Source organism: Engraulis encrasicolus, chromosome 14 (genome assembly GCF_034702125.1).
Source record: "Engraulis encrasicolus isolate BLACKSEA-1 chromosome 14, IST_EnEncr_1.0, whole genome shotgun sequence".
In the NCBI taxonomy this organism is placed as follows: Eukaryota; Metazoa; Chordata; class Actinopteri; order Clupeiformes; family Engraulidae; genus Engraulis; species Engraulis encrasicolus.
Genome location: NC_085870.1, coordinates 30,286,296 through 30,312,681, shown reverse-complemented (window position 1 = coordinate 30,312,681; position 26,386 = coordinate 30,286,296). Strand labels below are relative to the sequence as shown.

The window sequence follows — 26,386 nt, the reverse complement described above, 5'->3', positions numbered from 1 at the left end:
TCACGTCTGCTGCTCTCCACCGGATAGTCACAACGTCATCCAAATAATGGGCTCGTAACAACCCCGGGCTGATTCTTGGCAAACGTGACATTTGATGAACTAGAGCATTCAGAAATGAAAAAAATCTTGGAAGGAATTATAATAGTATCCTCATGGTATTTTCTATCCCCAAAATGGATTGTAGAGATTGTGATGGCCTCTGTGTTAAAATGTGGATGGAATATTCTGGCCTAGCATATTTTCCCAAATAATGTTTTCAATCTGTCAAAATTGACTATTTTAAAGAGGTGAGAGAGTAACAAGGGCAGTGACGTCACAGAATTGTATATACTGTAGAAATAGGTGGGCTGAACGAACTAATTACACTTCAGCAGAAATTAAAATATATTATCTTATTAAGTGTGAGTGCTGAGAGTCTGAACCAATTAAATGATAATTAACTGCTTTGACTTGAAAAGAGCAAAGAGAAAAATTGGGAGTCTAAAATCACAAGGACAGGGAAAAAGGGGAAAATCACCAATGAATCGCAGTTTGTCAAGGAAGAAAAGAAGGAATGTAATGGCTTTTATCATATCAGATGTACAAAAAAATCTTCACAGTCAAACTATGATGAGCACCGAGGAGATGAAAAAAAGCTATTTGGCTGAAGACTTACAAAAGAATCCGCAGATGTTAATTGGTTCAAATTTAACTTACAGAGAACATTTCCATGCTCTCTCTTGTTGTTTCCTTTCAGCAAGGCTCATGACACTTATCTTTTCACACGTTAGAAAATACCTCGCACAGTGGTACAAATAACATTAATGCTGCTGGCATGTCACTGAATACGTATATTCTTATTGAATGTAGAAGTATATTTTCCACCGAATGGAACCACGTCTTTTGTTTTATGTTTTTGGTCTGAAGTGGCGCATCTTTGTCAAATGTAATCAAGCACAGTGTAATATTCACCCATGTAGCCAAATCATTTTGAGGTGATAATAACCATGAGGTAAGGAAGCAAACCATGAAAGCAGCTATTTGTCTTTCATCCCACTGCCATAGTCTGCTGTAATCACGGTATTGATGCCTGCGTCCATTTTACTGATAATCGTAACTGTCGCAACACTGATCTCATAAGACATCTTCTGGGGCTGCGGTTGGCTGTTACCGACATCAGCCGATGAGATATTCCCCGTGAACGTCACAGGCAGGGGCGAGTTTGGCAAGGGTAAGGAGGTGATACATGCTTTTATGGCATCCGGTGGGGGTATATCAAATGACACGCATTACCATGGCGAATCCCACGTCGGCCTTCTTGAGCGCTGGGCCGTCATTGGTCCCGTCTCCTGTCACCGCGACGACCTGTCTGGTCTCCCCGACTGTGCTGTCGATGATGCCTGTGGGACAGAAACATGTCTGGCCTCAGCCTCCCTTCACTCTCCCTCCCTGCATGCTCCAATGTCACGCCAAGGTTTCGGCATGACACACACACACTTTGGAGCCAACAGAATCTGTACAGTTTATACGGTTCAGTACAGTTCTAAGAGGTCTGCCTGCTACCATGTGCTTTTACGTAATAACTTCTTCATTTCCTTAAACAGTCTGTAAGCCTGCTTTCACGATAAATGTTACTGTGACTTTATTCATTGGCTGATAGTTTATATGTTAAGCAAATGTTTGTGTTTGGTGTCCAGCCTCTCCCAGGCAGATCAAAGAAGGCACTCCTTGTCGGCTATAATTTAGAGAAAATATGAAAACACCATAAATATGTTATTACTCCCTCCCAAATGCTGGGCCTGAGACAATACGTTGGACACTCCACACACAAGGAGTTCCACCAGTGTGTGTGTGTGTGTGTGTGTTTGTGTGTGTGTGTGTGTGCGTACGTGCGTGCGTGCACGTGTGTGTACAGTGACTCACTAAAAGCAAACCTTCCTAGAGGCAGAATAGATTAGACGTTATTTTACTATTTCTCAAGGCTTCGCTTTTTCTGCTTACCTTTGACCAGGGTGTGTTTGTCTGTGGGGGAGGACCTAGCCAGCACGCGCAGTTTGGGCCACACCTTGTCCAAGCGTTCTTGCTCCACCTAGGGCAAGGAACAAGCACAGGTAAAGGAATGTTGTCTTGGAGGAGTAATAGACCCATTGAACTCAACACAGGTTATTTTTCGTTCGATTCACTCGTCGTCAGCCAATGAGTGACTCCCATAAACATGACTCGTTCATCTCACTCAAAGAACCGGGGACTTATTACAAGTCCTATTGATTTCATTAGCCCGATAATAATGTGCAAAAATACTCAATACATATAACCACACTGATTATGAAACCGGATAACTGAACCTGAAGTTACTGTAGAACTAAAAATACAAAAGGCTGCATCTCATATTGTACTCAATGGTAATGAGTCCCATTGGCAGTAGAGGAAGGCAATCTGTGCTCATTTCCCCTGCGCTCTAGCCACAATACAGTGCAGTTGTGCTCAGCATATCATGTGGTAAAGTCAGGAGCTGAGATTCAAAAAGAGGGATCCACTGGAGAGCGGTTTGTCGGCTTGCCAGAGGCTACGGAAGCCTTTGCCATGGCAACACGTGGGCCAAACCAACAAGAAGACGATGAAGAAGAGGAAGAAGAAACACTGTTTGCAGGATTCTCACTTCAAGATACACAACTTCTCGTTTTCAGTCACGGAAACTGAGACTGGTCTAACGCAAGCAGAAATGCTGATTCAAAGGAAACTAAGAAAACAGACGGTCTGGCCTCTTGGTGATTACGAAGCATGGTGTGATCATTTTTAAAAATGATCTCCCACAAACCCCAGGAGTCTAGGGTATGATGCAAAGCAAACAAGCCATGCTGCAATCAGTGGTGATTGTGGCAGTGGTTTGACGTTTGATGTTCACCTCACCTCGCCTTGGTCGTTACGGATCTGCTGGTTGAACTCCTTTCCCTCCATGCACAAGAAGTCCTCGTTGGGCAACAGGATGCCGCACTTGGTGGCGATGGCCCGCGCCGTGTTGATGTTGTCTCCAGTCACCATGCGCACCGTGATGCCGGCCCTCTGGCATTTGGATATGGCCTCTGGCACCTGTTGGGTTTGCAGACAAGACAGACGAGACAAGTGAGGAAAGAACAGCGCAAGCAGGACCAGATTAAAGCACAGGCTAGATATGGCTGCAGACTAGGGGGATCCACCTGCCAGGGAGCCCCTGATTGACCAAAACTGAAATATTGCAGAATTGTGACAATATGTAATATTGAAAAATTCACCTGTGGTGTTGAACACAGTTGGTAGACATGTTAGCCTTAATTTCTAGGTTGTAATTATGACACTGCCTATTCGTCGCAAAATTTGCCCTGATTGAACAAACTGGGAGTCAAAGTACTGCACGTATATCTCTTTGCTTTGTAGTGCTTGATTTACAAAGAATACTATTGCTTTGTTTGCAATTAGTCAGTGATATGCTAAAGAATACTATTGCTGTCTGCAGTCAACGATATCTTAAGGATGCTATTGCTGTGCATATGTCTGTAGTCACTAATATCAAAATAATACTAGTCTATGTCTGTTATCAATCATATGTAATAAATACGATTGACATGTCTATGTCTGTAGTCACTGACATACGTACAGTATAAAGGCTATCTGTAATCAATGATATCTAGTACATACTATTGCTTAATCTATGTCTGTAATCACTCACTGTTTTACAGTGCCTAGAATTACGGCAGACAGCCTTGGATTTCAGCTATGCATGGATTCAATACTTAATCTAATTTCCCTACGGAAGCATCAATCACAGTTCTGACACACAGTGCCCTGCCTACTAGGCATTGCATCAGTATCGGGTATGTTTAATTCAATAATATTTCATTAGCTTTTATGGCCACATGTGGGCATGCTTAATTTCCAGTTTATTAGTGAGACTATAGCATGATAAATAATAAAGGGTGCATCTTCTGAGTGTTTTGCAATAGCATTAGTCAGTTGAGAGTAGATAAAAAACACTGGCATTAAACTTTAAAAACATCACTTTTTAAAACTCCATTACAAACACAGGGAATATTCATGAAACTTGATTCCGGCCAGTTGAAAAACAAGGGCTGACAAAATCCTGATGTGCTGCTCCCCCGGGGCTTTTAAATATGTATGAATATTGTAGCAGAACACTGCAGGTGAGACCTAATCTCATCCAATAACCCTGGTGACAGAGTGAGTGAGTGATTTTATTTTCCAAATGATGAATTTTACACTTTGTCCCTTCTACAAATGCATTCCTAAATGGAAATGCAAAGCAGCGTGAATGGACTCTGACATCTCTAGCAGCTAAATGCTAAACCTGTAAATTGAGGTTTTCAAGCTTCCCTGCGGTGCTGACAATAGCAAAGACTGGGGAGCCGTGGTCTGTAAAGTACAGCCGGCTTGCACGCGGGCAAAAATTCCCCCCTTCCACATCAGACTATTGATCTACGGCCCACAAAATCAAACCTCACCGCCGCTCGCAAATCAAAACATTCCCCCGAGCCTGATTCATGACATCCACACGTTGCTAATGGCAGAGTCATCCGTCACTGTTTCTATGGGCGCCCCCTTCCATTCCTTACTGTAATTATTACTGTGCCGGCCCCTCAGCGGAGCACATTATCAACACTGATTGGCTGATTCATCAGCCTGACTCGGGAGGACGGACCTAAAGACAAGCCCATCAGAGGGGTGATCCCGTGGGTGCCACCTACGCTAGGGGAGCTGTGTAGGTGTGTGTGTGTGTGTGTGTGTGTGTGTGTGTGGGGGTGTGTGTGTGTGTGCGTCTGTGCGTCTATGTGAACATGCATTTGTGGGAGGTCTTGGGTGATGGCGTAAAGCAGTGGCTCTCAACCATAAGACCTCATGATAACCCTCCCATCGCCCCCCTTAGTATTGAAAAATAGAATAAACTAATGCCCCCAATGGGAACTAAGCCCCATTCCGACTCACCCGCCCCTCTAAAGCTCCCCAATGCCCCCAGGGGGGCTGTAGCCCCCCGTTGAGAAACAATAGCATAAAGCAAAGTCTGACCTCTGGCCGTACGGGGTCCTCGATGCCCACTACAGCAATGCATGTCAGGTCGTTGAGGATCTCCGCCTCCTGGTCCCAGTTGGGCTCCTCCTCGCCGGGGAACTCCCGCATGGCCAGGCAGATGGTCCGCAGACCGTTGCACGCCATGGGCTCGATGACCTTACGCACCATCTCATCGCGGTCCTTGGGCTTGAAGGGCTTGGGCGTGCCGGAGCCGTCCAGAATCTGGGAGCACCTGAAGGGAGAAGGGTATGAGTAATGAAAACATTTTTTTGTAATAATTAGCAGGAGGATATGCCAATATGTCAGCGGAAAATGTCAGGGCTGAGTTCCTGATTAATCCACACCCTCCTCCCTACCACCAACAATAACGAAAACATGTGAACATTGATTCTGATGCCTACATGGACATCTCTGTGTGCAATCCTTTTGCGCAGAGCCTCTGCTATACCCTAATTGTCGCCAAAATTGTAATGACCAAGTTTCAATCTGTCACTAAAGGCACTCAGTAATGTCATAGCACAAAAGGCTATAGTCTGGTATGTTGAAACCCATTGTCAATCATTAGGTGTTGTTAATCAGTTATATGAATATATGAGACTACCAACACCAAACAAGATTTGGTCAAAATCCGTACACCCATTCCAAACTCATCACCCAAAGCCATATCTGTGAAAACAGATGCACAGGCAAACCGACTAATGTATGGCCGGTCCAGCCAGAGAACCAGAGTGCAGTATGAATCCAGTGCTATGACAAGTAAAAAAATGTATGACAAAGTGAATGTAATGTTCGTACTTGCGCAGGACGATTTCGGAGGCGCCCTTGCTGTACATGCGGTAGCCTGGGCGGTCAGTGTTCTTCAGCACGGTACTCATGCTCTTGCGGGAGGAGTTGAAGGTGTAGACCTTGTAGAGCTTCTCCTCAGGCACCTCCTCGCGTATGGGCTGGTAGTCCCTCTTCACGTCCAGCACCAGTCCCAGCAGGGCGCACTCCGTCTTGTTGCCCACGTGCCTTGGCAGACCACCCTCCTTCTCTGGAGGCTAGGGTGGGACAGAGAACAACGCAGTATCAGTCAGCAAGGCGGCCATTTTGTTCAGACTGTAAAACAATTGAAGCCTGCAGCCATTTTTTTCCTGATCAGACTGAAATTCGATTGTCCGAGCAGAATGGCAATACAATGAAGTCATTGCAGCACAGGTATCAGGACGGATTTCTTAGAATGTCATATTAGCTGGACAGAAACAGTTGAATACAGTGGTTGTAATCAGGGACGCAACTACTCTTTTCTGGGGGGGTATGCAAGAACGATTTTGGTGCCCCCCCTCCCAAAAAAACACGTAATAATTATCTGGCGCCCTCCAACGCCCTCTGTTTGGCGCCCCCCTCTCTCTGGCGCCCCCCTGCAACGCATACGTTGCATACTGTAGTTGCGCCCCTGGTTGTAATGGACTACACCAGGAGTGTTAGTATGTTTCCTGTGATGACATAACCAACCGGCCGGATATAGACCGGTCGGGCTTATTGCTGTCCTGTTCACCCGGTGACTATCAGTAAACACAGCACTAAACTGGAACCTTGTGTTTGTGATTCTCGTACCTCTTTTTAAACTGGCGCTACACTATCCCTTAAAATCTGATTGACAATGTAAACAGGTAGCATGTTATTTTGATCGAGGTGTGCAGTATACAATATGTGCATTTCTGGTTGGATCAAAAGAATCCATGTAAATTTAGTTAGTGTGAGAAAAGTATGGCACCACAATATGTGTCAGTGAAATATGGGACTGCTATATGGGTCAGAGTTAGAAAATATGGGACTTCAATATGGGTCAGTTTCGATTCCTTCTGGGCAATTTCCTTTAAATATCAGACATGCCCCGCTTATCGTGTGGGCATAGAAAACAGCTGTAAGATAAAGTCAGTCCTGACATACAGGGAGACATTACAAGAGATTGTCATACATTTACATCGCAATGTGACAGCAGTGTAGGCTATCCATGACGCACATACAGCGCTACACATAGGTCTGTACTGTAGATACATATGTCTCCTTTCCTTTAAGGGTATAAACTGCAGCGAGAGGCGAGCTTTTGAGATCACTCATCTATTCTTGGCTGTCCCTTGATGTCCTGTCGGATGTTCCAGTGACTAGATGCCAAGTGGTGCCTCCGGCCTGACAGACCGCTCCCTCGACGTGAGCCATACCCAGTGGCCGTGGTACATGGGGACACTGTCACAACGGAGCCCTAGTCTATACTGCGCTTGGACGGCCTGTCTGGCTGTTTATTGTCTGCGGGTATGCAGTTGTGTGCAACTTGATCAGTCTGGTAATGTGTATTATATGCGTCTTCATATTTTTCATCATGTGCAAGTTGCTGGACACCTTACTGTAATTTCGTTTGGGATAAACAAAGGAACTCTACTACTCTACTCTACTCTACTCAGGAGAGGAACGGTGGTGGCATTGGAAGGCTGTCTTGACTGATTTGCCATTTACCTCAGCTGGTTGAAATATAATTTGTTTGGCTTCCTGGTGGTTGTGGGCCTGCCTTTTTCTGGGGGTGAGGCTACAGTACTGTGTGTCTGGACCGCCAGGGGGAATAAGCAACAGTGGCCTAGGGCAGCTGACTCATGCAGCCAAAGAGGCATGGAGTAAGCCACTTACTGGCTGGTTTGGAAACTACATATGTAAGTCCTGTCATTCAGTTGAATTGTTTGTCAATTAGTGAGTGTTCTTAATGCCTGGTCGATCAAGAAAGTATTATTACTCACAATGAAGTAAACAGTAAACAGTAGTAGTATGTGCACTACCTTGTGAATTGCACACATCCTGGGAGCAGGACAAACAAATGACCAGATCAGATAAAAAGTTAAAAAGTCAGCTTGATCCGGAATTTTCTGTTCCCACTTATTTCATTTTAGTCTGAAGAATGTTTTTTTTAACTCGAAACGTCGCGGAAAAAATCAAATGAAACACATTCTACACATTCTGAAAGGGGTCAGATGATATGTGATTGCTCTCTTTCCTCATGAAGTGTGTGTCTTGGATTTCCATGCTTCCTCATCTGGTGTCTTTGCTATTTTCCATCAGCAAATTTTGTTTGTGCATTTCATCATGTGCCGTATGAGTCAGTCTGATTGCAGTAGACTGATGCACCACTGGGCTTTTTAATGGGTGTGTTCCTTTTGGCCAAGGTTGTGCAATGGGCCGTCTCCGCACAGAGGGCCCTGTGTGGGAGACTAGAATAGTGCTCTTCCTCTGTCGCTCTGAAGGGACTTGTTTTTGTTACTCTGAAGGATCGCTTTCAGATCTATTGCGTCTCACAGCTCTTAAAGGGTCCTCGGGCAAGCGGGCAGTAACATGAGAGTTTGCAGCAAGAGACAAAAGAGGTTATAAATACTCTGTATTTTCTTCCCCAAGTACAAAGGAAAAGCAAGAAATAAAAATCTATAAAGTGAAGTGTGTGAGGGGAGGACATCCCCCATAAGAAAGGAGATCATCTGTATCTTCTCTCCCCTACAGCCAGTTGACTTTGTGCCTCATTGCTATGCATCCCATGCACCCAGAGTCAGATCACACTCCAGGGGCCAAGTTGACTCGGGAAAGATGCCAATCGATCACAGAAATTGAACCAGGCCAAACGTTTGGAAAACGCCATCAATAGAAAAACATGGGAATTTGGTGCATTTTTAAAAAATATACAGATAGTATCTGTAAATATACAGAATGTACAGTACATTTCTCAACACCCTCTCACTTGGATTTTAGAAGTGTAGGCCAAGCGGATGGCAATGTTATTGATCATGAACTCCAGAAATTGAAATCCGGCCAAACATTTAGTAAAGCGCATTCATTTGAAAAGACCATGATGACTCGTGTTTTAAATACATCATGATGTTCATCATTCTCCTCACCAGGATTTTGGAGGAAATTAAAGCAGGCCAAACAAACAGAAAAGCGCATTATATTATGGGAATTCATGTTTTTGACACACAATTTAGGTTTTTGCCAACACTTGGACTTGATGGCGATACTGATGATCATGAGCTTCAGAGATGGAACCAGGCCAAATATTTAGAGAAGTGCATACAGTATATCTTTTATTAAAAATTATGAATTTTTCACATGCTCTCACCAGGATTTTGGAGGTGTAGGCCGAGTTGATGGCAATGCTGTTGACCATGACTTCCAGTGTCTCGGGCTTGATGACCTCGGGGTCGGGCACGTTGGGGTAGTGTGTGCCGCCGATGTAGGCCTGCACCACCGTCATGCGGTTCATGGTTAGCGTGCCCGTCTTGTCGGAGCAGATGGCCGTGGCATTGCCCATGGTCTCGCATGCGTCCAAGTGGCGCACCAGGTTGTTGTCCTTCATCATTTTCTGCAGTTGTGTGCGTGTGTGTGTGCGTGTGTGTGTGTGTATGTGTGTGTGTGTGTGTGTGTGTGTGTGTGAGGGAGGGAGGGAAGGGAGGCACGGTTAGAGATGCATTAAGCCGTGTAAACCCTTTGTAGCATGCCACGACGTCTGTGCTGTGCTCTGCCAGAGCAGCACCGGCTGCTTAAGGAAATCATCATCCATGCTCTCTCTAGTCTGCACGTCTTAGTAGATCACTCAACAGAGCAGAATGTATGTATTAAATTATGTATTTACAGTATTGTCACTGTTAGCACAACAAAGAGAGCCTCTCCTTTGTTCTGTTTGTAAGTGCTCACTGGTGAGTGAACGCTGTGCGTTATACAATCTGTGCTGTGGAAAGAAAGATCTGCACTTGACAGTATTGGAAATGTTACAGGTATATTATAAGCACATGTATAACCTAAAATAAGAGCCATTTAGCCCTGCCACTGCCAATGAATCCGTTTTTTTTTTGTAATGCAATTCTAATTCCATTTTACACCAGGGTCAACATGCTTCTTAGTTACGTAATACCAGTAAAATCAGTTTTGTTGAAGCTACCTTAAAACATATTAAAGGAGGATTCAGAGTTTCAGTTTCTTTCAGAGTTCTTTGTAAAAGAGGGCTGTCCACAGCTTTGAGCCATAATACAATAATATATTTTTTAAATATATACCAGCATACGTGCATATAATTTAGAAGCCTTTTACAGCATTGATGAGCACTTAATTTTTTATCTTTCGTTCATTCCCTACTGATGCACAGTATCATACCTTAACCTCACAGGGAACACTGTCCAGTCTCTCACCTTAACAGAGTAGGCCAAGGAGATGGTGACAGCCAGAGGCAGACCCTCAGGCACCGCCACCACCAGCACGGTCACACCAATGATGAAGAACTTGACGAAGAACTGGATGTAGATGGGGGTGCACTCACTCTTCCAGGTTTGGCCCTGGACGGCGAAGGTGTCGATGACAAAGTAGAGGATGAGGATGACCACGGTCAGCGCGGACATGATCAGGCCTGCCGGTGATACAAGTTGGCGGTTAGTCGTTACAGGCAGAGAGTGAGACATTCAATTTTCAAGTGGTTTATAATTCAATAATACAAATTCTCAAGTGGGGCGATAACAGTTGGGGACTTGGAGGACAAGTTGCCTCTCCACTCTCAAACAGTCAGATGTTACGAAAACCATGGAACTAACTGTCACCCAGAAAAATAACAATTATGATTAAAATGCAGAGTGCCTCAGTAACAGTGGTCATTAGGACATCTGAGGGGAAAACTGAATCATTTATAAGAAGAAGGACATGAACCTGCCGGCTGTGAATATTTTATCCCACTTCTCCACCCCAATTACATCTCCCCGATTTCAGTGACCATTTTGAACTTTAACGGTGACCTTTAGAGACGACGTGTCCTTCTAACTGGGACAAGAAGCGGCGCTAGCAATTAGCCAGCACTGCCAGAGAACGGAACGGTAGAGCCCCAAGATGGCCGCCTGAACTGTACTGACCTGCCTTCCCGATCTGCACGGCCAGCCGGGTCAGCTTGCCCTGCAGCACAGACTTCTCCTTCTTGGTGACGTTCACCTTCTTCACCTCCTTCTTCTCCTCCTTCTCTTCCTTCTCCTCGGACTCGGTGCCTTCCTCGCTCTTGAGAGGCTGGATCTCCAGAGCAATGCCATCCTGGGTCTTGGCTGCAGGGTAGAGATGTGGTGTGAGGGATGTGTAAGGGGAGGTAGGGGGGAGGTTGGTTTGGTTGGAAATAGAGGAGGAGGTGGGTGTGAGGGGGGAGCGGGGGGGGGTGTTTTTATGAAAAAGGTTCCAAATGGGTGGAGAGAGGGAAGCATAAGATGGAACAGAGCAGGAACATTGTTAGTCACCGAGCGGAAAGGCTCTGATAAGTGTCAGGACGGGCTAGAGAGAAAAAGGCCAAGGGAAACAGTGTCAGACAGCAGACAAGACAAGTCAGCTACTGATATGCCGTTCTGCTTGAGGAGCGGACAGGAAAGCCCTACGCGTTGATATGGCTTTTGTTTACTCGTCTCCCAATTTCACGCTGAAGGGTTTTCCATTCTACATTCAATACTCCTGTAATGGCCCCTACGACACATTTTGCCACTTGGCGGGATTTGAACGGACACATTTTTTCAGATATGTCGACTGGAAGTAACTGGACTAAACGTATTGTTTTTAACGATGGACAAGAATCGAGGGGGAAAAAAATGGACTTAATGGAAAATTCACACTTCACATCACACAACGGATTGTACTTGTCTTCAAACATCTTCACCACTTGAAACTTCACACGTCACACAAATATAACTTATGAACTGAAGGGGGGCCAGTTCTGTGAACCAGCACACACTCACAAAAAACCGAGCAGAGCAGAAAGGACAAGAGCGACTGAGACCAAAAAGAGGCCGATGAAGAAATGCACTCGGCACACACAAGGAGGAGGAGGAAGCGTGAGAAACAGAAAACTCGCACAGCATTACGACACATAGCAATTTACGAACCAACACACACACACAGAGACAAAGAGACAGACAGATACAAAGTAGATAGATAGATAGATAGATAGATAGATAGATAGATAGATAGATAGATAGATAGATAGATAGATAGATAGATAGATAGATAGATAGATAGATAGATAGATAGATAGATAGATAGATAGATGGAAACAGAGAGAAACTCAATTTTTTGCAACAACACAGACCAGATCAGAAAAATACAGAGACTCAAGGAGACATGGAAGGAGGAAAATTAAGACCACGGAACAAGACTGCAAGAAGATCAGAACAGACAGCATGGGGTTCCTGAGCAGTTCCTGGAAGGAGGCAACAGTCAAATCATAAAACAAAAACGAATACGAGAAACGATAAAAAATAACGATCAACAGATATGAAAATAAAATTCACTCCATGACACCTCACAGCCAATTGACTTCTGCTAAGGGTGCAACTCCCACTTCAGCCTCTTCCCAGTGCTGCTGCTGCTGCTAGACATACGCACAGACACAGACACAGATACACATTCACATACATACACAGACACACACACACACACACACACACACGCACGCACGCACGCACACACACACACACACACACACACACACACACACACGCACACGCACACGCACACGCAAACGCACATGCACACGCTCACTTACACACACGCACACGCACGCACACGCACGCACACGCACACATGCACATGCACAAGCACACGGATATCTATCTGACAATCTATCTCAGGCAACACACGCACACACACGCTCACACACCCTCCACTTAATTAAGTCTGCATTATAGGGGTGGCACACTTCTTTGTTCCTTCACTTGTTATGCCATTCACGGCGGAGTCATTAGCGAAAACACACCGAGACACTCAGCCAAAGACCATAACAGCTATAAAAAGACGTCCCAGCTGCCGCCATGAGCAGAACCCCTCGGTGGCAAATGGCTCTGCTCCTTTTCCTTCTTTCTTCCTCCCCACCTCATTCCTTATTCATTCATTATTTTATTTCTAATTGAGACTGACGACATGACTGCCCACAGGCGATGTGGCGAGCGTTAGAGGAGAAGAGAGGAGAGGAGAGGAGAAAAGAGAGGAGAGGAGAGGAGAGGAAAGGAAAGAGGAGTGATTGGCGGCGTCCTTTTCCTTCCCTCCCTTCTCCTCTCCTCTCTTCTCCCATGGGGCATGTGTGTCTTCAGCAGATGCCCTGTCCCAGAAGGGTAGGCTAGGGGGAGGGCTGGTGGTCAGTGTGGATGGGTGGGTGACTGGATGAGAAAAAGGACTGGATGGGGTGGGGTGCGGTGGGGTGGGGTTTGGCGAGGGCAGGGGAGGGTTGACCTAAAGTGAACAGCTTGTGGAGGGCGGAGGGTGGATGCTTCTCTCTCTCTCCTTCTCTTTCTCTTTCTCTCTCTCTCTCTCTCTCTCTCTCTCTCTCTCTCTCTCACATAGGGTGAGCGAAGGTCGAGAGCCACAACAGACCAATAACTTTGGCAAGAGGCTGTTAACTCCTTCCTGCCCGGTGTATGCTTAAATCAACTCGCCGTGCCACGTCACACTAGGAATAAGAAGGATAAAGTGAACTGCTGGTGTTGGAGAGGAGCCTGATTTACTGTAATGCAATCCGTCTGAATGAAATGTGATGAGACGACCTCAAAACAGCCACGATCAGATTAGTCTTACTTCGTTTAAAGAGTCACATAAAGCACTTTTGCACAATAGGCATCCCTTCAGATCTCAAATTGGGTTGTAAACTACGAGTGGACAAAAAACCCAAAAGGAAACGTCTTTTCTAAATTGGACAAATAAGGGAGCTTTTTGTCTCGAGCTCTTTCTCCTTTTTTGCGGTGAATTCTGAGACAAGAAGTTGGCTTGACCTTTAACTAGGGGGTCTTTTATTGGTGTTGCTGTCACGGTGACAGATTCTCCTGGCTGGAGGAGTGCTATTAGGGAGACACAGAGACACCTGCTGCACCTCAGACAACACAGAGGAAGCATTTCTTGAACACAGTATACCTTTTGCAGTGTTAATTCAACACCTGGGGAGTTCAGTTCAACTTGTCGAGTTGGTAATACTCATTAAAACAATGCAGTGTTAATTCAACACTTAAGCCAGGCTCAAACTACACAACTCACGATTTTGTGTCCGATTTTGACGTCGGGGTGCGCCGCACACATAAAGAGAATCGCAACTGTCAATATTACCACTGGTCTTAACCACCCGAGACAATGGCCGACGTTCTATTTCCAGTCGCAAATATCAAACAGTGTTTGATTTCTACGATTTGCGATCAGCGACTCTTTGAGCTGTCAAAATTCTATCTTAGAGCATCGCACACGACGAGGAAATCTTGCCCGACAATTGCTTACGATGGTCCTGCGGGGTAACATTCCACCGATTGTCGTAAGGGGGGTTTTCAGCCGAGAATCGGGCCATTAGTCATGTAGTTTGAGCCTAGCTTTAGAGAGTGAATTTAGCATCTTCTAGATTGTATTTGGTCCCAGACCAAGTAGTGTAAGTTTGGAATTAAATCTACATTTTTTGTATTAGTTACCCTCTGAGTGTTCAGTTAACACAGCAAAATGTGCATACTATCGCATCATACTAGACATCACTGAGAGAGAGAGAGAGAGAGAGAGAGAGAGAGAGAGAGAGAGAGAGAGAGAGAGAGAGAGAGAGCAAAAGCGGGAAATTAGTTTCAAAGGCATTACATTTAAGCCTAATTTTCTGTTGTCAACAGTTGTCCATCTCTTGCCATGTTTAATATCTGCATGTATTGTTTTCTTTAAATCATGGAAGGTTTAATATGCAAATGAACCAACCATCCTGTCATTATTCAAATGAATTAAGATTAATACGTTTTCAAAGTATGTGTGGTGATTTCAGTCATATTTTAGAAATTACAACCAAATGAATGTTATTACACCAATGCATCTTACACCGGGCTTATTGCACTTCATTGGGCTCAATGAACAGACGAAAAAAGCTAGGAGAAAAGACAAACACATTGTGTTGTGGGAGCATATGTGCACAGTGACACCGCACACTCAGAGCAGCGAATGTGTTAGTTTGTGAAGCAACACTGAGGAGCACTCACTCACAAAGGCTTTGCACTCAAGACAGGTGAGAGTTGCACCCTCTCAAAGCTAAAAGCTGGGCGCCGAAACCACCCTCAGGAAAGGAAAGTAAACAACACGAGAAAGAAAGGAAGAAAATAAGCGACAGGGCACGCACGTGCGAGCGATAGGAGGTGTGGGACACACAAAGACTCGCAGACTGGCTGGCTGGAATGGGACGGAGAGTGGGGGAGTTGGGGTGAGAGGAAGGAGGGGGCGGGGGGGGGAGGGGGAGGGGGGGTTACCTTTGTTGCGATTTTCGGGGGGTCCTTTTTTTGTACCTGTTCAAACAGAGAGAGGAGAGGGCGGGGCACTGATAACATGGCTTAAAGTAAAGAACAAAAACGGATAAAAGATAAAAAATCAATACAACTTCACATGTGGTCATATGGGATTGAATATGTCGTGTCAAGGGAGAGAGTTCGACATCAAAGCAAACCATCTTTTTTAGTGTTTTTGTTTTGTTTCATATGGTTTCAATAATATTTCACAATATTGCACAATGCTGTGTATGCTTCAAAAGCAATATACATGCATAGTACATAGAACACAGCATGTTACGTTACTTCTATCAAACTAAAATGATAGTATAATACTATCACTTTCCCTGAAATATACAAAGTAGCGAAAATGTACCAGGTAGCAAAAAGTAATTTGTTGATTATACTTCTTGCACTCCTGTACTTGCAAAACTATTTAACATTTTGATGGTTGTATACACTTGTAAAATTGACAGTGTTGTATCCAAACACTAGAATTATTTTTTTAGACCATCAATCCTTTCAGAGTCCACACTAGACTTCATTATTATTCATCTCTCTCCTTGAAAACATATTCTGCCCATTAGGAATGAATGCTTTCGGAAAACTGAGCAAAAATATAAATATACAAAATGGAACTCAAACAAAATTCAAGGGTTAGTATGGAACAAAACCAAGACACGAAAAAATACAGCCCTTCAGCCAATGTTGCTATGACACCTTTCTGCACCAGGCTCAGTGAGACATGACTCATAAGTGATTTAGACACGCTTGTTTTGCTCTCTTCTCATCTTTTCCTCTTGCTCTTCCAAAACTCTTTTATTTAAGTTTAGAAGACTTTTATTTTGAATTTCTGTTGGTCTGTTGGTTCCAGAATGCAGTCCTGATTCCCATTGCGTGAGATTTGGAGGGGGTGAGCCAGATGATGAAAGAAAGCCACCAATCGAGGAGCTGGGATCTCCAGGGATCCGGTCATTTCTGAATGACGTGTGGGGAGGAAGAAGGGGGAGGGAGGGGGAGGTAGGTAGGTAGGGAGGCAGGTAGGTAATGGTAGGTAACAGGGGGGCTATAAGGAGCCTTTGGATGAGTGTACGCGAAAACTCAATGGCAGGTCGTGGAGATAGGGAGGGAGGAAGGGAGGGTCGCCTTACCGTGTGGTACCAGGACGGGCCTCCCATTGCTTTACACGGATATGGCAGGGAGAAAGGCTTTATGTGCAGTAAAATGGGGCTCGTTGAGGGGTTCAGTTGGGGAAGGGGGGGCAGTGGAAGTGGCCAACCTGTTTGGCGTTGCTCACCTTTCTTCACCTTCTTCTCCTCATCCTCTCCAGCGCCCAGCAGGGTGAAGATGATGCCGGTCTGAGAGTTGAGTCCCACAGCGGTGACCACCATTCGGCAGGACCCCTCCATTACATGAGTGCCTGTCGACAGGAACACAAAACAGGGCTTACACACTTTTATTTAAAGCCCTGATGAAGGCCATTGCAGCCCAAAACATATTGGCAATTTTAATTTGTTCAACTATGACAGCACAGTTAAATTAAAAGCTTTTTAATGAAGACGAAGGGTGATTTCTTCAACATCTCAAAGTCCCGTTTAACCAAAGAGCACCTTCACGCTACTGAACAGAACGCCAAAGCCCTCTGACCTACATCTTCTTTGTGTTCACAGGACTTACACCAGGCTTACTACTGTGTTGTAACTGCAACAGAACCTGCTGATCTAGAAGTGCACTCCTTAGTGACAGTAAACAATGCAGCACAAAATCAACAATATGACTTATTAATAATATAAGTTATACAGAACACCACTGTCTTTCCAGACAAGCAGATGTCATCATTATGTGGACGTACGACCAGCAAGTCAAATTACAGCATTTGACATAAAAGTGATGGCTCGGTTTTAATCGCCTGACATTAGATTTTTATAGACATTTTATAGACATTTTTTATTTAAAATGACTCACAACAGAGAGATGCAGAAGGAACAATAAAAGCAAGAGTACAAAAAAACTTATGGTCAACCAAAAATGCATGGGGGTTTGAAATACACAAAATTTACCTTTTCTTAAATGTACATAATGCATGACATATAAAATAAATACAATAATACATTCTCAAACCAAAACAGACAAGTAAAACACATCTCTACTCGACAAGAGTCAATAAAATAAGGGATTTTTATGCATGGACTATAAAAGGTAACGACTAAAGCTCCCTTTTTGGTTTATGGTCTCAACAAGATCATGCTTTTAAATAATTCATAGATAAAGAAGTCCCACCATCCATTATATATGATGATTCTTTATTTGAGGTACTAACATACTATGATTCCTTTTGTTGCTACTGACAAAATAAATTAAAGGTTAATTTCCCTTTTTAAAAAATTACATTTTTGTAACAGGCAAACTCACCGGACAGCAGCAAGGGGTCCTTGTCCAGGGACTTCTTGATCTGATCGGACTCCCCGGTCATGGAGCTCTCATCGATCTTCAGGTCATTCCCCTGGATCATCACACCATCCGCAGGAAGCAGATCACCTGAGATGGACAAGACCCACAAGCTCTTTCAAAAAACACTTATGGCACATCATAAAAATACTTGACATCTTTATGCATCTGCAAATCCACCCATCCATGTACATATGCATATACATACCATTTTTATGTATGTATGTATGTATGTATGTATGTATGTATGTATGTATGTATGTATGTATGTATGTATGTATGTATGTATGTATGTATGTATGTATGTATGTATGTATGTATGTATGTATGTATGTATGTATCAGGCACGTGCGCTCCAATACGGCAGGGGAGGCAGTGCCTAACCAGTCATGAGAATGATGAGATGCAGTAAATGTGAATAATAGTAACAATAACAATTATTGTTTTCGAGCATCTGCGCCATCACTACCATTTGTGCAGTATTTAAACAGTTTCAATCATTTTCGTGGCCAAAATCGTAATATTTGCCCATTTCATGTAAAATTGCTCCGAATATGCTGACTTTGGGGCAGCTCCGAACTTGCCTCACCCAGGATTGCGCAATCCCTCCTTAACAAGCTTGAGCGCATGCGCCATTTTGCTCGTTCTGTGTATGCAACCTGGTAATATTGTATTAAACGTTTTATACACTTAATAGAAATATGTATGGTGTGAGCTCATTTTCCTGATAATGTTTTACTATTTTCTACGTGTGATTATCATTTCTTTACTCTGAACGCTTTCCACTGAAAGATACAGTAGCCTAGTGCGGCGAGCTGCAGCTTGGCCTCACCCTCGTTCTGGCATTGAGAGTCTTGCTGGCAGTTATGTAGCGAATCTGAAGTTCAAAATAGTCTGTGTCATTAGTGTTGGCTAGCTTGTTCACTTTGACTGCTACCATGGTGGATTTCATAACGAAACTAAGATCATTCTCAAAGTTGGATTTCCAAGGGAAACAAGACGTGATAAAGAATGGACGACCGACACCAGAGCTGAGGAAATTGATTCAGGAGATTGGACAGAAGATTATTTGATCATTTCACAGTGAGTGGTACAACCGAAAAGACTGGCTATGTGGAATGGGAGACAACAAGCAAAACAATGTTAGCAGTTTGCTTGCTGGGTTGGATATGTCAAACCGTGAGAATATTATTGCTAGAAGCCCTGTAATCAAGACAGCATTTCAAGGTAAGGAAATGTGATTATTACATTTGCCCGCCGTGGCGTTGACTTGGGTCTAAGTCTTATTTGATTTTGTCAAGATTAAGGAAGAGTTGTTTGAAAAATAGATCGGTTGCATTGGTTTTACAGTAGCTATGTTTCACATATGCATTTCAGGCGTAATCTTAACCTGCAACTAGTGAGAATGTTTTGAATGACATAGCAATGGCTACATGTCTCAAAGAATAATTCATCACGAGTGATTTTGACAACAGAACGAACTAGGGGTTGTGGGTTCCTGAATTTTGGTTTGGTTTGCGGCTGTGTGTTCACTTTGCCAGTCCCAGCATGCCCAAGTGATAACGTTGCTTGCTATCCTAACGACGCAGTTTAAAATGACAATTATCAAACGCTGTATTATAATACACGCTTTGAGGTTCGGCTCGTCTGACATTCTTTGAAATGTCCATCCTCGAGATGAACGACTGTGGAATATTTCAGCGTCATTGTCTATTGTTTAGCCTATTTAGGTTGAGTTTGGGTCCGCTATTGGTATCAGTGGTATGATGTTTAGTGAGGATGGGTGGGATAGTTGACGGTTCTCAGGAGGAGTGTCCTCAAATGACGCACCATGTCGTGCCTATTTTCTGTCTACTCTAGTCTTTTTTACCGGAGGTGGTAGCCGTCCATGATCACGGCCACGTCTGGCTTCATTATCTATTTCACAGGCTACCAGAATGATCATCCCGGTGGGGTGATATTCTGTTGTTGAATGCATAATGTGAATTGTTGCTGTGTAAGCGGTAGCCTATTACAATGCAAGCATCGGGTCTGTATTTTCGAGTGGTGGAGTGAAAGGAACGCTGAGAAGCAGACCTCAAAATTCACCATAAGAGCGTTTTTGTCCAAAATGCTCGTGTGGCTTGGGGTTATCAGCGTCCCCTCTTTCAAAGACCAGAAAACATTAAGAATTGCCTTGTATCTTGACGGCCTATAAAAATACAGTATAATCCTGGACACATATCGCGTCTGATCTGAATGTGGTGTCCACCTTGCACTACACAATCTTGCTTACAGACATATTGGTGTAGGGAGGAGGAGTAGGCCTAGTAGTAGCGCAGCCTGTGCAGTAGGTAGGTAGAACTAAACGTGACTCTGCCGCCAGTTATATGGTGAACTTGACTCGAACTTGTTAAATGGCACTGCCCCACCGTTGTACACAGTGTGTAATGGCATACATAGCTGGGAACTCTCTCTCTGTGTGTGTGTGTGTGTGTGTGTGTGTGTGTGTGTGTGTGTGTGTGTGTGTGTGTGTGTGTGTGTGTGTGTGTGTGTGTGTGTGTGTGTGTGTGTGTGTGTGTGTGTGTGTGTGTGTGAGTGAGAGAGAGATATCTAATAGCATTTTCTCTAAATGCAGTATGTTTTAATATGTAGGCCTACCTTATGTTAAGAAAGCTATGACATATGAAACTTATTATTATAAGGTATTTGGGCAAATATTGATTTGAAAATCTGATATTGGAAAAGTCAGTGCCTCACCAGCTATAAAGCTCACCGCACGTCACTGGTATGTATGTATGTATGTATGTATGTATGTATGCATGTATGTATGTACGTATGCATGTATATACAGTAAGTACAATATTTTATGCATGTTTATTTGTATGCATGCATATGTATTTGAGTGTAAGTATGTGGTTTTGTTATAGATCTTCATACACATAGTCATACTGTACCGCCAGTAGTCAAATACTATAAAGTAATAGGCTCTTAGAGAAGATTAGAAAACAAGTGAGATCGATGACCAAAAAATAAAAAAAAAATCCCACAATGCTTTGTGGGTGCTGCATCTGCCCCACAACGTGCCCTTCTGACCCTTGCACACCGCCTGCTTCCGCCCACGTGTGCTCTTCTGCTGCTCCACTCTGCTCTGCTCCACTCCACTAAGCTGCTTTCAGCTCACAAAGGCCATTGCGTGCCACGCAGGGAATACTGCAAGAACACACAAGGAGCTGCTGCCTGCGAGCGATGCAAGACTTCTTGCAGTCAGCCACAGGCAGTGCAGGCCGCGGGAGAGTGGAAGCAGCAGATGCTGCGTTCAAATATTCCCCTTCTCCCACTGATGCCAGTGGACCCATCACTAGAGTTGACAAGTATGTGTATGCATGGTTGTCAGTTAGGGAACATTTATTTTGAGGACTCAACTGAGAGAAAGAGACAGAGAGAGAGACAGAGAGAGGGAGAGAGAGAGAGAGAGAGAGAGAGAGAGAGAGAGAGAGAGAGAGAGAGAGAGAGAGAGAGAGAGAGAGAGAGAGAGAGATAGTTTGTGTGCGTGTGCGTGTGCGTGTGCGTGTGCGTGTGCGTGTGTATGCATCTGCATGTTTGTGTATTTTTGAGTGTGCATGTCAAGTGAGGTCCAGTACTTGGAAGGAAATTGAGCAGAGCTGGATGCATTTCATCCTCAGAGTGATTCCCTTCTCTCCTTACGCCAGGAAATGTCAAGCGAGCTGCAGCTGTGGCACAGCGCAGCTTTGCAGCCTCACGGCTTTCAGAAGCTTCAATCTCAAGCATTTCCTAGTCCCTAGCTCATTTCCCTTTCTCCTTCGCTCAATCCCGCTTTCTTTTATCTTTATATCTCTCTCTCTCTGTCTCTTTCCCTCTCCCACTTCCTCCTCTTCTCTCTCTCCATTCCTCTCTTATATCTCCCTTGCTCTCCCTTACTCCCCCCGTCTCTTTCTGTCTCTCTCTCTGTCTATCTCTCTCTCTCTCTCTTTTCTGTCCCCCTCTCTCTCCCATCCCTCCTTTTTCTGTCCCTGTATCCCTCCCTTCCTCTCTCTGTAACTCTCGCTCCGCCTCCTCTCTCTCTCTCTCTCTCTCTCTCTCTCTCTCTCTCTCTCTCTCTCTCTCTCAGACTCTCTCTCTCCCTTTTCTGTCCCCTGTATCTCTCCCTTCCTCTCCCTGGTCTCCCTGTCACTCCAGCGCCTGGCCTGATCTATCTACTTTGGGTTTGATCATCTAAATTCCTGCAGCTGGCCGTGGCAGATGGGGCCTTGCCTTGTGAGTGCGGCTGCGTCTCCGCTCTAGTTTCCTCTGGGGCTGCTTTATCTATCACAATCACTGGATTAGCACCACACCACACCACAGCACAGCAATGCAATGCCGCTGCTGATGCTGCCACTGCTCCTGATGCTGATGCTGTTGCTGCTGCTGTCCTCCTCTGAGGATGCTGTAGGTGGTGAAGTGCGGTGTGGTGTGGTGTGGTGTGGTGTGGTGTGGTGTGGTGTGGTGTGGTGTGGTGTGGTGGTGGCATAGTCATAGTAGTTTTTTCTTGTTTGCTTTTGTTGTTTGTAGATAGAAACCTTTTCTGTGCTACAACACAACATTGGCATTCCCATGCTGCTTTTCTGGTTACTGATATGCTTCTCCATTTACATGGTGTTCATTCAAGGCACCATATGTTAGAAAAAGTAGACCTAGTAGACATAGTTTCATCACTTCCACACTACGTCAACATTCCAATATTTCAAAAAGAAAAATCAAAATCAAACAGAAAGGGATATGGTGAGCATTCCTGATAAGGTGAGCATTCCTGGTTGTCAAACACACATCATTTTTGCTTACCACAGCCGTGTAAGTGTGTGTGTGTGTGTGTGTGTGTGTGTGTGTGTGTGTGTGTGTGTGTGTGTGTGTGTGTGTGTGTGTGTGTGTGTGTGTGTGTGTGTGTGTGTGTGTGTGTGTGTGTGTGTGTGTGTGTGTGTGTGTGTGTGTGTGTGTGTGTGTGTGTGTGTGTGTGTGTGTGTGTGTGTGTGTGTGCGCATGACCTCCTAGGATTCAATTCTCATTCTGGTTCTGATACGGACCCTGATTCTCAATCCAATTCAAATTCTGACAGCTCAGTACAGTAGGGGCCACTGATATTGTACAGTACCACGTTTTCACGACTACAACAATTTCCACTAATCCCCCACACATTAACACCTTGTAAGTCTCATGTAAGTCGAATGGTATGTGCACAGAAGAGGTGAACACAAGTGGTTCTAACTGTATGTGAGCAAGCAAAACAAACAGCCCCTACTGTGGTCTTGACCCTCCCCATACAGCTTTTAATCTGAGCCATACTGAAGGCACAGAAAGTGAGCAAAACAAATGCCCTCCAGCCATGACTCTCTCCATACAGTATTCAGTCTGTGCTATTCTGACGGTTCAGCAATTGAGCAACATTACTGTACACATTAAAAGTACATTATTCGGCGCTGGCCATGGCTTAAACGGCTAGGGCGCTGACTGTTACACCGGAGAGCCGGGTTTGATTCCGACCCGAGGTCGTTTCCTGATCCTCCCTTTTCTTTCTCCGTTTATTTTCCTATACACTCCTTACTGGTCTATTCAATAAAGGCAAGAAAAGCCAAACATGTAAAAGAGCACATTATCCAAATGTCCTCTTGTCTTGACCCTCACCATACAGTATTTAACCCACAAGATTCTGCAGGTTCAGTAAGAACGGAGGAATGCTGTAGCGCAGCTCGCTAAAGCCCTGACCATACAGGTATACGTATGTGATTGCACGCCTATGGGGTATCGAGTCCCACCCCATCTCTCTCTCTCTCCCATTTATTTCCTGTCTCCATATCTTACTGTCCTGTGCAGACTCTTGCAGTAGATGGGCCCATCGACGGGCCTATTCACTCTTTGCGGAAAACGTTCAACTATGTATATAACATTGCACGGAGTCGTAGGTAATTGGACATTACCATTTTGCTGACAATAAGGTTATATAATAAGGGGCTAAATAAAGGCTAAAATGCCCAAAAACAACTATTATATTAAAACAGAAATCCAAAGGCCCTCTACATCGTCTCGGCCCTCACCATATTTGATCTGGGCGATGTCGCCCACCACGATCTCGGCCACGGGGATCTGGATGACCTGGCCCTTGCGGATGACGGTGAACTTCTGCTCCTGCTCGATGCGGCTCTGGAGGCCCCTGAACTGCTTCTCCTTGCTCCAGTCGTTGAAGGCCGTCACCAGCACCACGATGGCCACCGAGATTAAGATGGCCGCCCCCTCAATCCAGCCCGCCTCGGCCTCGCCTTCGTCATGGCCCCCTCCAGACGCCTGGCCACACGCTGAGGAAGAGAGAGGGAGAGAGAGAGGGAGTGAGAGACGCTGAGGAGGGAGAGAAGAAAGAGGAGAGCGAGAGAGATGGAGGGGGAGGGGAGACACTGAGGATGGTGATAATTGAGAGAAAGAAAGAGAAAGAGAGAGAGGACTAAGTCCGACACCCAGCCGGACATTGAGGAGTGAAGGGAGAGAGAGAGTGAGTGGGGAAGTGAGAGACTGAGAGAAGGGAGACAGACTGAAAGAGAGAGGGAGCGAAGACTATTCAAAAGTACTTTAAGGTCAAAGGTACCCAACACCTGCACAGACACTGAGGAGAGAGAGAGAGAGAGAGAGAGAGAGAGAGAGAGAGAGAGAGAGAGAGAGAGAGAGAGAGAGAGAGAGAGAGAGAGAGAGAGAGAGAGAGAGAGAGAGAGATGACCAGAGGGGTCAAATGCCCTCATCGGGAATTCCATCCAATGCCTGGCCACATGCCAAGGAGGAAAATGTTAGCGAGAGAGACTTTGGCCATTTCTCAAAGTCTAGTGTGCATCCCTCCACGTGTATCAGCCTTCGTAATCACGCCCAGTGATGGGATGCTCTTTGGTGAACTCTGCGAAATATCCAATCACTGGGCGTGACTAATTAGGCTGACACACTTCCAAGGCTCATACACTTGACATCGGGAAATGGTCAGAGAGAAAAGGAGAGAGGGGAGGGGTCAAAGGCCATGACAGAATGGAAGAATGAATGAGAGAGTAATGAAGGAAGGAAATGAAAGGGTATGATGAAAGGCCCCGACCCCACAAGACAGTAAAGATAGAGATAATCATAGAGGGGAGTTAAGGACAGAGAGAGAGAGAGAGAGAGAGAGAGAGAGAGAGAGAGAGAGAGAGAGAGAGAGAGAGAGAGAGATTAAATAGTGTGAAAGTGAAAGATTAAGAAAGCGACGAAAGGCAAGCAGACAGCCTTTAAAAAGCAAATGTGAGTAATGTGATTGGAGAGTGACTAAACACGTGAGGAAGGTATAACACTCATAAGAAGAAAAGAAAGCAGAGAAGAGGGGAAGCATGGGAGCGAGAAGGCGGGAGGCTGAGACCAGTGTTGCCAGATTGGCCAGTTACCCGCCCAATTGGGCTGCTTGTGATGGCCATCTGCGGGTAAAAACTGGAAAAATGGGCCATCTAGCATTTTCTGCAGTTTTAGGACTATATAAATCATTGCAATTTGTTAAAATTGGGTGAAATTTAGCGCATGTTGGCGTTTTTTGAGAACCTTTTGGGCGGGATTTGATCAGACACATCTGGCAACACTGGCTGAGACAGACAGAGATGCAGGTAGACCGAGAATGGTGAGTAAGAGAGAGAGGGAGACGGAATGGCAGAAAGTAAGAAAAAGAATGAAAGTGAAATCGACGTAGAGAGAAGAAAGTCAGGAGGGAGCTTACCATCCCAAGCATGCAATCATTTGGAACAATAGCTAGCTCACTACTGGCTATTTGGGAATGGGAAGGGAAGGCAAGTGTGACACAAGCTATTAAAGAAAGGCACTAAGCTCCTGGTCCTTTGGGCTTCAGCGTCTCTTGAAGGAGCGAGCGTGTGCATATGCAAATAATCATCTCGTCTCCCTGCTGCTCAGGAGAAATGTTCTGATGAAACTTTTAGCTCTTAGCACGGGTGGAGAAAAAAGCCACACAGGAGAAAATCCACATTCTATGTTTTATTTTGTTATCAATGCTTGTTCATTCATTGTTAGACTTGTGGTTGTGGTTGGATTGTCTTTCCTTTTTTGTTAAGTTTGAGTAAAATTCTCCACACCTCAGCTCCAACCTCACCACCATCACTCTGCTTTTGTTTTCTCTGCCCCAACCACATGGAACAAATAAAAGCCAGAGGGCCTGAAACTAAAATAATTTATTCCACTGAGCCATTGTAATTCCAGCCAACCAGCGAGTGAGACAGCATCTCTGGTTTGTAACTGTTTTAAATGATTTGTTGCTTTAATCATAGACTATTTGTAATTGGACTTTTAATTTGCTGCCTCTCGGTCAGGACGCCCTTGAAAAAAATAGTGCTTTTTATTCTCAATGGGTTTCTTTCCCGGTAAAATAAACTTAAACAATACGTAATACGAAATAAACGTAAATAATCTAGAATAAAAATTAAAAATCCTTCACCAACCCCATGCACCACCTCCACCATCCCCTAAGCCCCAGGAAGCATAGGCTGCACTGCCTCCATTTCCCAGTTCCTGTGAGCCCATCTTTGTTATCTGCACTGGAGCTGACATTACGACCCCACCCCCCTGCT

At 44.7% G+C, this 26,386-nt stretch overlaps 1 protein-coding gene across 3 annotated transcripts in view; it reads right to left on the bottom strand.

The window, feature by feature from the left end:
* atp2b4 (ATPase plasma membrane Ca2+ transporting 4) overlaps positions 1–26,386 on the bottom strand; it is a 93,294-nt gene that overhangs the window by 21,726 nt on the left and 45,182 nt on the right. For all 3 annotated transcript variants that reach the window (XM_063215390.1, XM_063215388.1, XM_063215389.1), the window contains exons 4-15: positions 23,849–24,106; positions 17,745–17,870; positions 16,630–16,752; positions 15,318–15,353; positions 10,950–11,132; positions 10,242–10,456; positions 9,176–9,418; positions 5,836–6,080; positions 5,038–5,272; positions 2,890–3,069; positions 1,981–2,068; positions 1,273–1,379 (exon numbers count right to left, since the gene is read on the bottom strand). In XM_063215390.1, coding sequence (XP_063071460.1) covers positions 1,273–1,379; positions 1,981–2,068; positions 2,890–3,069; positions 5,038–5,272; positions 5,836–6,080; positions 9,176–9,418; positions 10,242–10,456; positions 10,950–11,132; positions 15,318–15,353; positions 16,630–16,752; positions 17,745–17,870; positions 23,849–24,106 — 2,039 coding nt within the window. The remainder of the gene's footprint in view (positions 1–1,272; positions 1,380–1,980; positions 2,069–2,889; positions 3,070–5,037; positions 5,273–5,835; positions 6,081–9,175; positions 9,419–10,241; positions 10,457–10,949; positions 11,133–15,317; positions 15,354–16,629; positions 16,753–17,744; positions 17,871–23,848; positions 24,107–26,386) is intronic.